Source organism: Coffea arabica, chromosome 10c, assembly GCF_036785885.1.
Source record: "Coffea arabica cultivar ET-39 chromosome 10c, Coffea Arabica ET-39 HiFi, whole genome shotgun sequence".
NCBI lineage: Eukaryota > Viridiplantae > Streptophyta > Magnoliopsida > Gentianales > Rubiaceae > Coffea > Coffea arabica.
The window spans coordinates 51,558,814-51,574,416 of NC_092329.1; the positions used below are offsets into that span (position 1 = coordinate 51,558,814).

General features: G+C 36.2%; 1 protein-coding gene across 1 annotated transcript; it reads left to right on the plus strand.

The window, feature by feature from the left end:
• Positions 1-7,728: 7,728 nt before the first annotated feature.
• Positions 7,729-9,493, plus strand: LOC140015996 (uncharacterized). The gene is made up of 3 exons (XM_072068840.1): positions 7,729-7,875; positions 8,083-8,710; positions 8,958-9,493. Exons 1-3 carry the CDS (start codon positions 7,729-7,731, stop codon positions 9,491-9,493), a joined length of 1,311 nt encoding a protein of 436 aa, XP_071924941.1.
• Positions 9,494-15,603: the final 6,110 nt, after the last annotated feature.

The window sequence follows — 15,603 nt, forward strand, 5'->3', positions numbered from 1 at the left end:
TTTTATATGGAAAAAAGGAAGAAGAAGAAAAAAGACAACCTCTAGCCTCACAAAAAGATCATTATTTTTTCCCTTTAATTTGGAGGGGCCTCCCTTTTATATTCCTTTTTACATTAGGATGGTTCACCATGCAGAATTCACATTGCCGATTTTCTGCTTCATAACCTTTTCCTTCCTTTCTTGATTCTATGGTTCATTAAAATAAGAACTGAAACAAGACGACAAATTGGTTCTGCTCTACTCCTTTGTCTCAATTCAAAGGAACATTTAGCTTCCAAACAGGACTATGAAAACTAAAAATTAATTCATTATATATCATATTCATTTATGTATAGAAATAAAGTGCATATGTTCTTAAAACTCTTAATTGATTTATATTTTCTTATCTCCATGCATTGAAGTTATATTTGATAGTAATACACGGCAATGAGTGTTAAGCAACTAGCTGCACTTATCAAAACTTTGATCATAAATGTTTGAAGTGTTTTTTGGCTACTTTGATGTCCTCTTCTTTTTTTTTAACTAATAATTAGTTATAGCAATTTGTATAAACAAATTACTAAAGACGCTTATCTCCATAGACTACATATTTAAGGATTCATCCCTTTCAAACTTACTAATAATCGCCATACTTTTTTTCTATAGATTACTATTTTTGTTACTTCAAAACTGGACAGGGTATTTTACATTTCCATCCCGCAAAGCGCGTTTATGCCTCCTAGTTAGTCGAAATACCATGAAAGCAACCATGAAACCATAGTTCAAAGTTGCGGTCGTAGTCATGGTCGTGGCTGCAACCCGTTTCACATCGATCTCGACGTATCGGTTGCAATCTCAGCGAGACGCAAATTTTTGAAACATTTAATATTTTAAAAATTGTAAAAAAATATGATAAATAAAATAATAAAAAAAATTAGCAAAAATAATAAAATTTCTAGTTGATTCGGGATGACTCAGAATGACTCGACTGTTTCTATTCGTCTCGGCCAAGTTCTTGATAATTCGAGCGGATTAGTTTATAACTATAAAAATCCAACACAATTTTTTCATCCTCCACGACAATGGCTACAAAGGGGATGATATTAACCGTTCCATTCCCATCAATTGACCAAAGAATTGTTTCACATACTTGGAGGCACATAAGAAATTAAAATCAAATTAAGCCAAATAATTAATTAACAAGAGTTTGTCTTATGATAACCAATTACAGTATAAGCTTCGAGCCATTTGGTCTCAAATGAAGCCAAATAATTAACTAACTACAGATACGCTCCAAGTCATTTTGTCTTACCTCTAATCTATGGCTTATCTCGACGAAGGTAACAACGGCATAACCCAACTCAGGTGCGCTTTTTGCTTTGCAATTGGACATGAAAATTTCACTGATTGACTTCGATTTTCCATGTTATACACATACAGGTTTCGGTCAAATAGCTCGGTAAAATATATAGAGTTTCTCCTAATTCCAGGTTCTTGTATGGAGCATGTAATCCCATAATGGTGATTCAAGAAAACCACCTGATCCCCAAATTCTTCACCTCCTCACACACTATTTCAGAAGTATTCACCCGAAAAACTTTGAAGTAGGCAACAATGTGGTTGCCTGGGGCTGAGTATATTTTAAAAACAAATAAGAGTTCGCCAGAGGACTCGATCAAATACTTATCATAGAAAGAATTCTTCGGAGGCAATGGGCAAGGTAGTTGAAAAGGTGAACCGTCCTTTATTATGTGGCGAAGAAGTATTGTTGGACCTACAAAATCAAGAGTAACCAATGCATGACTCTGCAACATTAGGCCATACATTTTTCCATTCATGACAGTTACAGTCGACAAAGAATCCTCTCCAAATACTGAACTTTGTTCAACAAAGTTATCATCACCAAGCCGGCAAAATGCAAGTCGATTAGGGGATCCAATAAAGAGAATATGGCAATTGGAGTCACCAGGGGGTCTAGAAAATAAGGCAGATGTAACACGGTTGAAAGATTCAAGCAGCGGAAGTTGAATATTTTCCATAGATACAGGATTAAAAAGATGACAATCATCTGTTTCCTCGTCTTCCAAAATTAGCCAACCAAAACAACAGCGGAGTACAAGCTTGTCCCTTAGATAAGGGACAATCCTGGTGTGATAGCGATTTTCTATGTAGCTGAAGAAAGTATGCCTTTGTAATTGCTTTCCATGAGATATCAAAAGCCAAGGGTAAACTTGCGGGATGAGTGGAGGCTGAATGTACTGTGGTTCACCATCTATTGATTCTTCATCTTTTGTCATTGTTTGGTTGATTGTCGCTAAACTTGAATTGATGTTTACCGAACCTGTTGCTTGATTTAGTCCTGTACTTCGCATGTCCCAGGCAAAACAAAACTTAGGTTATATGAGGAGAGGCTTTCTAGTAATATTCCTTGGAAAGACGGGCACCAAAAGTCTCAATGGTTAAATGACTTTTCCCCAGGACAAATGGAAAGGATATATAAAGAGGATGTTCTTCAATTTGGGATCCAAAAGCAGCAAGGAAAAGGGGTCTTCAGTTTTAAATACCATAGGCAAAGTCACAAACTGGAAAAAGATTACATCTTATTGGTGTGAATTAAATTTTTGTCTTCTGAGCCACAGTTTCCAAAGGGGAAAAGGATTCTATTTTTGGATGTGAAAAAAGTTGATTCCTAACATTGCTCTGTTTCCTTCTCGCACCACTAGCAACCACCGTGGCCACTTTCAATCATTTCGACTTTCTCTTCTCATTATCACCTCTAAAAAATATAAGCTTTGCTCTATCATAATCTAAATATAAGTCACCTTTCCCGGTACACTACAAGGTATTTTATTAAATCATAATAAAAGCCATCAATTTCATATCAGAATGCACATAAATGACAGAAAGAAGAAAACCACAAGGAGCCAGCAACAGAATACAGCTGCAAGCATATTACTTTAAGCCAACAAGAGCTCATCTTCATATTCATGAATAACGAAATTTGCTCCCCTCTTTCCTCAGCACATTAACACCCAACAAAACTACCACAAATCATCTCGAATACAAATTATACTAATTAAGGGAGGACAAAAGTCTTAATTGGAAATATTGCCAATGAAATACTCTCAACTCAGGATAGATCTGACAAAAACACATACAAATCATAGATTCAATCAATCAAAGACACAGAAAAAAAGACCAGAACCGTACAAGACAAACCAACATCAAGAAAACGTATGAACCAAATAAGTCAGCCAAAGTTAGTGGGAAGGGTTATGTGGGAAAAATTACAAATTTCACATGAGTGAAGAACTTCACAAACCACTTATGGGGATACCCTAGGAACATGAGGGTGATGGAACTAGGACCAAATGCGTTTCAGTTTAACTTTGAAGAGGAAAAAGATAAGGAGAGAGCGTTGAATGGCAGACCCTGGGTGCTGGATAACCAGCTCCTAGTTGTAAAACCTTGGAGTGATGGCATTGAAAAAGATCCAGAGAGGTTTCATACCTCACATATGTGGATACAGGTGTGGCAACTCCCAATTCATTGGTTGTGCAGAGCAGCGGGGTTTAAAATTGGGAAAGTGTTTCAATCAGTTAAGGAGGTGATTATCCCATCGGGTGGTGGAAAAGAAGGGAAGCATATGAAAATCTTGGTAGAAATGGACATCTCCCAACCTCTTCTCAGGGGATTACCGGTCAAACACAATGGGGTGGAGGTGTGGGCAGAATTTAAATACGAGCGGTGCTCCAATTTCTGCTATAGATGTGGGGTGATTGGACATAGTGATAAATCATGTTCCTTTGAGGAGAAGAATGGAGTCACACTGAGGGATGGTCAATATGGGGTTTGGCTGAAAGCAGTAAATATAATGTCATCGCCCATGCGAACTCCAGGGGGAGGAAATATGTCGGTTAGGGAAACACAAGTACAAGCCCAATCACGAGGGCTAGTAATGCTGAATGAGGGACCAGGAGGGAGTATGACAGAAAAGGAAATGAAAGAACAAGGAAAACCTCAAAAAAATAGTGTGCAGGAGAAAGGACAAGATGGAATATTGGAGAGAGGAAATCAAGAGGACAAACGGGAAACAAAGAGGGACATGGTACTGGAAGGGAAACTGAAGGAAAAGGAGAATGAGGTGGAGAAGGAAAAAGAAAAGGAGAAACAGATGAAACCTCACTCATACACGAATCCAAAGGATAATGGAGGTGGAAAAGAAACTGAGAATATACAGGAAATGTGGATAGATGTAAGTGAAAGAGAGAAAGGGGAAGGGGTGGAAATGTGGCCGAGAGGGGTGGAGTGTGAGGGGAGTAGCATAGGAGGACAAGGGAAAGAGGTAGGACAGGAGGAGGAACTAAAGAAAAATGTGAAAACATGAAGAAAGCCTAGATATCCTAGAGGGGTATAAGAGGAAAGAGAGTTCCTCTGACAGAGATAAGAATGCAAAATGAGCAGCCAAGATTGAGGGAAAAAGGAAAAATTATGCTAAGAGATGAACCAGATGAAATGATGGTTGACTCAGATACCATGGAACAAAGAAGGACGAAGGTACTAAAGAAAGAGGTGCAAATGGAAGCACTACTGAGGGTGACGGAGGCAATTCCTGAAGGGCCTCCAAAGTGCCAATGAAGGTAGGGGTGTGGAACTATCGAGGTGCAGGGAGCTCCTTGACAGTTCCCCTACTTAAGGAGGTACTACACCTCCACTCTCCGGGAGTTTTATTTCTACGTGAAACAAAAAACCAATAAAAGTTTATGAAAAATGTAAAAAAGAAATTGAATTTTGATGAAAGTGCTGTTGTAGATTCAGTGGGAAGAGCTGGAGGAGTGGCGTTGTTCTGGAAACACTGGATCAAAATGATAGAAGTGGAGCTCTCTAGCTTCTACATCACAGCTCGCATGATGGATATGTAGGCAAGATATGAATGGACTTTTATTGAAATTTATACTAGTACGGATGATAGAACGAGAAGAAGTCAGTGGAGAGAATTAGAAAGTAAGATGAATCAGTGGGGTGAGAAGTGGATCATAGCAGGAGACTTTAATGATATTTTGGCAAATGGAGAGAAGTGAGGGGGAAGACAAAGACCAGAATGGAGTTTTGCTAATTTTAAGGGGCTAGTAAGTAGGAATAACTTGGTAGATGTGGGATATGAAGGGAAACCATGGCCCTGGTGCTCTCGTTGGGATGGTGAGGAGATACGACAGAGGTTAGACAGAGCACTAGCAAATCAGGAATGGGCCAAAAAGTTTGAAACAGCAAAGTGCATACATATTGAAAATGAAGCGTCTGACCACAGCCTGATTATGATTGATACAAGGCCCAAAAAAAGGAGAGAAGGGAAAAGGTTTTATTTTGATAAAAGATGGGCTCAAAATCACCAAATAGAGGAAGAAATTGATAGAGCATGGGAAACACCTCAAAAAGGATCCAAGATGTTTAGCCTGACTAGGAAGATAAAGAATTGCAAAACAAGTCTGGTAGAATACAGTAAAAAGAATAAGACTAACTTTGGGAAAGAGATAAAAGTTTTGAAACAAAAGATTTTGGAAGCAAAAATGGGGAAGTATGACGAGAACAATGGGGTCATTGCTGAATTGAAGTTGAAGCTAAGTCAGGCTTATAAACAGGAGGAGATATACTGGGCACAAAAGGCAAGATGCAAATGGCTGAGAGAGGGAGATAAAAATACAGCTTTTTTCCATGTACAAGCAATAAGGGCTATAGCTCAGTTGGTAGAGCACCTCGTTTACACGCGCGCCAATGTTTTTCAAGGTAATCCATCATACAATCAAATCAAAAAATTGTGATCTTAATTGAGAAATCGATGTCTTACCCCATAACTTTGAGGGAACAATAGCATGACAAAGGGTTCGGTTCGATTGGGGTGCCCATTTAGGTTAGGCACAAAATGGACACTCTCGTGGATTTAAGGTATTGATAAGGTGAATATCCAATATTTTCAATGCTAGGCTTAATGAGTATAAGGACCTCAAAAAATCTCTTTTCGTCCTATGAACTTTAAGGTGTATGAAGTTTCATATTTCATTTTGTAAGAGGAACGGTAGAGACTTCATTTGACTTAGGTTGATCTAGGCCATAGGCAGACCTACGTCACGACAACCCTACCCTTGAAAGACTTTGGTAGTGCTCTTGGATTAGAATTCAAAATAATAAATCGGAGCACATGGAGCCATCTTCTTATCTTATTTTTTTGTCAAAAGATAAACTTCGCTTCATTTAGTTCAGTTTTGTTTTAGTTTAGGTTTTAAAAAATTTAATAAATAAAATAGAAAAAAATTAAATTCATTCAAAATAAGAATAAGCAAAATAAGAATAAGGAGTCTTTATGTCGCGTTACCGAGGACCTCGTTTCAAAAAAATATGCCGTCTGGGAGCTTTACCAGGACTAACTAATAAAAAGGTGAGAACTAGGAGGCAAAGGAATAGAATATCATGCCTGCAAAGAGAAGATGGGAAATGGTGTGAGACAGAACAGGAGATAGAAGAGGAGATATGTAATTTTTACAAGGCAATTTACACATCTTCTCAGCCGGATGAATTTGAAGCAATTACTGAAGGAGTCCCTTGTACAGTCACAATGGAGATGAATGAAATGCTGATTAAACCAGTAGATGAAAAGAAAGTGAAGGCTGCATTATTCTCTATGCACCCAGATAAAGCTCCAGGTCCTGATGGTATGTCCCCTTTCTTCTTCCAAAGATACTGGAATACATGTAAAAATGATATTGTGATGGCTATTCAAAGTTTTATTTCTGGGGGTTATTTACTAAAGGCTTTAAATGAAACAATAGTGACCTTGATTCCTAAGGTAGAAGCTCCCATAAATCTGTCTCAGTATATGCCTATATCTTTATATAATGTCACCTATAGAGTCATTGCAAAAGTGTTGGCAAACAGACTAAAAAGAGTCATCCCAAATTGTATTAGTTATGCCCAATCTGCGTTTGTCCCTGGTAGACAAATCATTGATAATGTTATTTTAACACAGGAACTGCTGCATTTTATGAAAAATAAGAGAACAGGCAAAAATGATTTTATGATCCTAAAACTTGATCTCTCAAAGGCCTATGACAGAGTAGAATGGCAGTTCTTGGGAAGGATGATGATGAAGATGGGTTTCTGTTCCACCTGGGTTAAATGGATCCTTAACTGTGTCACCACAGCAACATATTCCTTTAATGTAAATGGTCAAAAGGTGGGATATGTGAAACCGTCTAGGGGAATTAGACAAGGGGATCCCCTATCCCCTTATTTGTTCCTTATCTGTGCTGAGGGGCTGTCCAATTTGATGAACCAGAGACTCAATAACAAAGCTCTAACAGGAGTCAAAGTGGGGAAGGATGTCCAAAACTGTCTCATTTACTATTTGCTTATGACTCTCTATTTTGCTGTAAAGCTAGCACACAGGAAGCCAAACAAATGAAAGAGATGTTTGCTGCTTATGAAAGAGCTTCAGGCCAGGCCATCAACTATGAGAAGTCTGCAATTTTCTTTAGTGCAAACACAAACAAAGAGCTCAGAAAGGACATATGTGCTGAGATGGGAAATATGAAGGAGGCTGCAAGTGGAAAATACCTAGGACTACCTCTGCTAATAGGTAGATCAAAGCAACAGGTTTTCAGGTATATTAAGCACAAGGTGCAAGACAAGCTACAATGATGGAAAAGGAACCTGTTAAGTCACGCAAGCAAGGAGATTCTGATCAAGTCTGTGGCAATGGCACTTCCCACGTATACCATGTCATGTTTCAAGCTTCCAAAAGTGCTGTGTAAGGATATAAGTAAGATGATAGCTACATTCTGGTGGGGAGATGGAGAGAATGTGAGGAAAATGCATTGGACTAGCTGGAACAAGATGTCGCAGGTAAAGGGTAAGGGGGGGCTGGGTTTTAAGGATTTGGAAAAGTTCAATGAAGCACTCTTAGCCAAGCAACTGTGAAGAATACTTACCAATCCAGATTTGCTTGTGAGTAAGATAATGAAGGCAAAGTATTTAGGAAAACCACAGAACTGGGAAAGAGAAACCCCCTAGAGCAGCTTCTTGGACTTGGAAAAGTATCTTTGGAACAAGAAATCTGGTGACAAGAGGGTAGGAAATGGGAAAACAATTGATATTTGGCAGGATAAGTGGATACAAGGGACTGAGGATGAAAGGGTTAAAACTAGAAGAGACCCAAGGTGCACACTAAGGAAAGTAGATGAACTGATAGCAGATGGAGTGTGGAACCAGGAAATACTGAATCACTGGTTTATAGCAGAGGATGTCCAAAAGATCAAGGCTACTCCACTCAGTATAACGGGGTGCCAGGATAGATTGTACTGGCAATACACAAAGGCAGCCATGTTTACTGTGAAATCTACCTATGATGCGGCAATGGAAACAAGGCAGCACCAGCACATGGAAAGACTGAAGGGAGATAGTGGAAGCACGAGCTATGATCAGCAGAACTCAAAAATCTGGAAAAGTGTGTGGACCTTAAAGATGAAACACAAACTAAAGCACTTCATCTGGAGGTGCCTACATCGCAGTCTGCCAGTGAATGAACAAATACACAAGAGAACAGGTAAAGGCAGTCTACTGTGTCGCAGTTGTGGGGAAGAGGTGGAAACAATAGAACATATGCTGTTTTTTTGTGGCAATGCTGAAACAACATGGAAACTAGCACCTTTACAATGGGATGGATTGAAGGAGCTGCGAGGTAATTTTGTAAGGTGGTGGGAAGGGATATTAGGAGCAAAAAAAAGGGAACAAGGACAGGAACACATAGCACTAACTGTAAACATTCTTTGGCAAATATGGAAGGCAAGGAACAGGAAAACCTTTGATGAAAGAGAAGCAGACCCAAGGAAGACAGTGCAGAAAGCTATAGTAGAATGGGACGAGTATATAAAGGCCCAAAAAGATACATCTGGGGAGTTCATTCAACAAACAACAATCTCAAACAGAGGGGGAAAAGTGGAGGCCACCAACAATAGGCACGATAAAGATAAATTCAGATGCTGCATTCTCACAAAATATGGAGAGAATAGGTATAGGTGTTGTGACCAGAAATGCAGAAGGAGAGCTGATGAAAGCTTGGGCAAGAGCTGAACTCAAACATAGCGAGCCACAGGTGGAGGAAGCAGTAGCAATTAGGATGGGAATGCAAATGGCCTGGGAGGCTAATTGGAAGGCAGTAGAATTCCAGTCGGACTGCAAAGAGGTGGTGGACATGATTAACAAGGAAGATAATCAACAAACCAGGATAGCCATCATCCTTGAGGACATTGCTAATATGAGATGTTTGTTTGAACAATGTACTTTCTCCTTTGTTCATAGAATTGGGAATGGTTGTGCACATAGCTTAGCTAAATTTGCAGTAGAGCTAACGAAAAAGGTTGAATGGGAAGTGTGTTTTCCCATGTGGCTCCATGAGAGAGCACAAAATGAATACAGAGGAAGCAATTCTAATGTATCTAAGTCTTGTAGTATCAAGTTATGAAATGAAGTGAAAGTATGAGGTTTGACAAAAAAAAAAAAAAAGTCAACCAAAGAACAGTTTAGAAAAGTAAAGGATACATACCTTTTAGATGATAAAACAAGTCTAACCAATTCAACCACAATCAGATCCGCTAAAAATTGCTATTCCTCTAATTATATTTATTTTCTCTTGCATATTTTGCTTTTTTTTTCCTAGACTTAGGTTGCAGGCTGAAAGAGAGATAAGGAAGGAGTGGCTGTAGAGTCGTTATGCTTATGATTAGGTTGAACATCGGAGAAGTGCTGTTTGACTTGGTAAGTTCTAAAGTACATGTATTGTTGATACAAAAGGCTGTTTCCGATATTTCATCCTGCAACAACTTTCGATTTTAATTACAGGTCCCACATTAATTTAAGGATGAATTCCAGCCGTGAGATGTGAACACTTGAGCCTCTTATCACCCTCGGATTGTGTAGGTTTTGTTGGTTTGTTGTTTGTAACTCACGGACAAAGTACCGATTACAATTTAGGGATAATTTCAGAAACTTCCCTTGAGGTTCCAACAAGCAATTACAGAGAGCTCACTATAATTTTTAAAAATTACAATTGCCTCCCTACTTTTAAGGTTTATGTAACAATATAGACATAATAGTTTATAATTTTTCACAAATATCCTAAAATACCCTTTTTTAGAGAACAAAACAATGTTTTAATCTTTATTTTTTTATACGTGTCATGTTCACTAAAACAAACAAAGTCCAGTGACTCCAACTCATCTCAAAATTCATTATTTGTTAATTTTTGTCTAATACAACTCACTACCACCACTATCAATACTAAACTAAAAAATACACCCATGTCCCTAAGAATATAATTTATTATTGCTCTAGTACTCTTAGAAATAGAGATAAAATTCTACCTTTATAGTAAAATCACAATCAATAAGTAAATAAAAGAGAGAACCAATGAGTAATTGCTAGACTTTTTCACTTAATAAACATAATAGTCACTTTTTTATGTTCCAACTCTCAATTTCATTTTTTCCCTATATCATTGCTACCTTTTTCATCTTCCCCTAGTTTGACAATAAAATTCACAATATGCACCTTGTTAATTTGGTAGCTTCAATTGGTTAACATTTGTAAAGAGTAAAACTATTGGAAAAAGAAAAAGAAAGGGTCTAAAATTTTTATAGTAAAAAAGAGACAGGAAGACAAAAAAATACAGATAAATTTTAAAGTTAGTAAAAAATTGATAGTGGTATGATTGGTAACAACGGAGCGCGATATTGGTAAAGAGAGAGAAGGTGTTGTAGGAGAAAAAGAGAAAAACAAAATGAAAGAGGAAGGGAGGGAGGGAGGAAGAGATGAAAATGAGAAAATTGATGGAGATTATTTTTCGAGATTAGGAAATAACAACTATAATAATAAGAAGTATTTTGCAGCTTTAAATGTCCCTTTATGAATTAACTATTAAGTGGAGGACATTTTAGTCATTTGATTGGACCAAGAGAGGTCTATATAATTATTGAAACCTCAAGGTAGCCAAATGAAATTGTTGAAAATCTCAAAGGAGGTTTCTGAAATTATCCCTACAATTTATTCATGCAACATTTTTTATCCTTTCCAAACTCCTTACAATGCACATTCACCAGTAGAAAGGGAAACCAGATTTGCTTTTCTGATTCAGTTTTGGTCCTTTCGGAAACTCTCAAGGAAAAAATGGCTATCTCCACCCCCTTAGATGTTGAAGATGCGGCTCGTATAAGACTGAATTGAATGGAATATACTAGGCGGGAAAGCCCGTTACTATCAGTAAGTTTATCTTGGCTTTTTTTTTTTCTTTTTTTCTTTTATTTCATTATATTTTCTATTAAATAATCTTTTCTTACAATTTTTTGGAGTGACCATAATTTTGATTAAATTTGCAATGCAATTTTGTTGCATTTATAGTGAGATTCAAGTTCTCATCTTTTGAGTAATTTTGGTTGCAATTATAGCTATACCCTTTTTTTTTTTTTTTTTTTGCAATTCACTCAAGCAACACTGTGAAATTATAGGCTTTGTATAGAGCTTTTTCACGTTTTGCGTCAATATGAATTTGGGCTCAATTATAAATGATGAGTAAGATTTGTAACTTGTATAGGAGTTGTTAATGAATAGGATATTGTAAAAAAATATGTCACGAGCTATTGGAAATCAACTTAAGTACTGGAAAACTTTTAAATTGCCTTACGTTCTATATCCCATGAATATTGAAGGAAAACTGTGTCTGTGTTTTTTTGGTTTATTTTTATTTTAGATTGGTAGTTGTTTGAGTTAACTCATATTGTATTTGCGAAAAAAATAACTTTTAAATACAACTTCAAAAATAAAAGATTAGAGTAAAAGAATTACAATATAAGAAAATATATGATAAAAAACTCAAAACCAAATCAATGAGTTATGAAAATAATAGATAAATAAATTAGAGGGATTGAAGAAGTAGGCAAGCTATTCAATTAATTAGAGAAAGAGAAGAAAAGGAGTAATTGGTGGATAATGGGGCTAACAAAATCGATGAAAAATATATGGGGTTGACTAGTGAGAGGAATGTCAAAATCAATGAGAAAAATATTGTAAAACAAAAAATCAATGAGAAATATATGGGGTTGACTAGTGAGGACAATGTTGGTATTTGAATAGATATTGCTCTTGCAAGGAGATTTTAGCTCTGACAGTATCGCTAGCCCTTAGTTTGGAGCCTAGACGTGTTTGATAGTTTCCCAAACTTTCTTTATCTTATCATATGATATAAATGTTTAGGTTGATTCCAATTAATGAAAGTATTTTCTATTCAAAGAAAAGTTAAATCATAGAAGCCTCCTATGTGCCACTAATTATGAAGGTATTTTATCTATGATTGGTTCTTACCTAATTTTTTTTGTGTCTTTCTTTCTTTATTTTTTGCAAGAGAATTTTGAGGTATGGATCATTATTTTAGAATTTCTCTATTGGGTGCATTTTTTTTTTTTTTTTACAATAGTTGCATCATAGAGGCCACAATGCAACAGGATATTCGCAAGGGCAGGATAAGATTAGAGAACAGAAATACGATTAAGATTAGATTAGAGAATTTCAAGGAGTATCAGGGCTACTCGAGAGAGAAAATAAAAAAGGGAGAAAAGGATAAACATGTGAAATGAATAGGTTAATTTTGCGTAGTATGAATTGCTCTCAAACATCAATAATAAGTTGAGAAAAAAAAAAAAAAGAAGCAAACTGATCTTCTAAAAATACAAAACATATTAAAAACAAAAAACCCAATTTTAAGTCTAGTGAACTACATGAGTTTTGGACCTTTCATGAATTTCTACATGAATGTTAGAGTTAGACTTCACTTTGGTTTGCAAAATTACAAGAAAACATATAACCACAGGTTTTTTTGTATTTGTCTTTTGCAGTACCTGGTAGATTTCTATATTGTTTACTTTTCTTTTTTATTGAAAATATTCCCTTTTATAGGTCACAAAAAATTTGCTAAAAGTCTTTTCCTTTTACATGGACCAACTGCAAAAAAGAAAGTACTTTGTGTTTTTTTTTTCCTAAAATGAAATATGTCCAAGGTCTTTAATTCTTATACTTACCAATGGCCCAGGTTTTCATTCTTTTAATTTTTTTTTTGGCCATAAACAATTTTCATCACGTACTCCCCTTGCTCTTAGTGCATCTCTACAAATAAGTTTTGGAACTAACTACAGCTAGAAATAAATGTCAAACCATTCTGTCCAGTCAAAATTATCAACGAAATAATAAAACGGTAAAATCAATAAGCAATTCTTTATTCTCAAAAACGTGCTACATATTATGGGATTCAGAAAAGGTAAGACACAGATTGACTAATTTGCAGATGACACCTCCACAGTAGAGCCAGCATAATCAGAGCTGAATTCACGAAAGGGAAGGCTTAGAACAAAATAATGGCTAACCAAACATGACAAAACAACGGAAACAAATTAGTTTGATTCTGCTATCTAATCTATATAGCATACATATGATAGTAAATAATTTTTCTGTGAATGGGCACATAAATTTGAGGTTTTACTGCGCAAGTCAGGCTTATAAATCGTGCAGGGTACTGAAGTTGGAGGAGCGAAGAGGAAATAGGATCAACCACAAAAGCAACTATACAACTTTGAAGACAACTTAGCTGAAGAAGAAGAATCCTTGTTCAGGGGACCAACATATCAGTCAAGCCCCAAAGGCAACCAATCCTTCATGTCACAGGGTCACAAATCGTGTCTCGGATGCCCAAAAATATATTGCTGCCATGTTAATCTAATTGCAAGATATGCGTTACGAGACATCTAACAACATTCTACTAGGAAAATTGCTGCAATAGGAAATCGAAGACCAAAAGAATACTATCTGACTTTTCACCCCAAAAAGACAGGTGTGTGTTATTTCTTTCAAAAGTAGGCTTTTGTAATACAGTCAACCATCAATTTTTACCTACATGCATGTGCAGGACTAACATTTTCTTTAAAATTTTTGACAGAGTTCAAATAAAGTGTGTTAGCAATAGACACTAACTTAGCAAATGTAAATATTTGAAACAATAAATATACACATGACGACGACAACCTACAAAGATATAATAACTTTTGCGTCTATTATACGTTCCACAATAAATTTTAGGGATAATTGCAGAAACATCCCTTAAGGTTTCTAACAGTTGCACTCACCTCTCCTCAGATTTGGAAAATAGCACTAATCTCCCATGAACTTAAGATTTTGATAGCAATTTCAACTCATGTTAGAGAAAGTGCCATTAAAAAAGTCTTTTGGGAAGTGAGATAATAATTTTGTTTCATTTGTACCCTTGTTGCCTCTTATGAGGTAGTATTAGTAAAAGAATGAAAAATATTAAGAGATGGAAACAATTAGTGAAACTCAGAGAATATATGTGTAAAAAGAATAAGGGCAGCAGTAAATTTGGAAAAAATAACAAACATGTGTTCCAAAATATGAGATTCTAAAGCATATAAAGAGATTGTTGATGAAGCAAGAAAATTCTCTCATGATCGACACAGCAATTTCATCATACTATAACTAACACCACAAATTTGTGTATTGAGTTGAGATGTTAAAAAATTGCTTATCTATCATCTTTTGATTGTCACAGATTTTTAAAAGAAAAATTCTCAAATTTTGACTTGATTTCTGTTTTCTTTCTCCTTTTGTTTCATAAATGCATAAGATAAAATAATTCAATCAAAACCACCAAAACTTATTTTTTTATGAAAGTTTACCTGGAGGTTTCTTTCTTCTACATTTTCTTGCTTCTACTTCTCTTTTATGTAGAAAATATATGCTTTGCATTGTCCTCTCAAATGTTGTCAATCACAAAATGGCATCATGTTGGAGCATCCAAATGACACCATTTTCTAGGTGCACTTATAGTGCCTAATAAAATAAAAAATAACCGTTCATATTGTTTAATTATTTATTTTAGACTTGTTTATTGCCTTAATTTTTTTTGCCCCAAATTTGTTTACTAACAACCTTAAACTCTTAAGGTAAAGAAGTAAATTTATCCTATCTTATGTCAACTATAGGACCCAAATTCATGCTAGGGGAGGTTAGTGTCATTTTTCAAACTTCAAGGAAGGTGAGTGCAATTGTCAGAAAACTCAGGGGAGGTTTCTGTAATTATCCCTAAATTTAATTCATTCGATTTCAATTTAAAACATTCCTCACTATTAATCATAAACTACGATTATCTCTTGATCCGAATTTTAAAGGTCCATTCTCTATCTTCCCTCCTCCTCCCCCCACCCTTTCCCTCCCCCGCAGCGCCCCTCTTTTTTCCTTTGTGGTATTGCTCCTCGAACTGCATCCCTCTTTGGTTATCTCCACCTAGTCGATTAAAACAACTCTTCAACTAATCATTTCCTCTCTGCTAAGTTGAAGTAGCTCTTTAACGAAGAAGCAAAATTTTAATGCTTCAAATTATAAGGTAAAAATTCAATTACTGCAACTAGGCATGTCAATAGGTCGGGTCTTATCCAGATCCAACCCAGACCCAATATATTTGGGTAGGGTTTGGATTTAATTTCTCAAATCTAGACCCTACCCAGACCCAGATTCTGT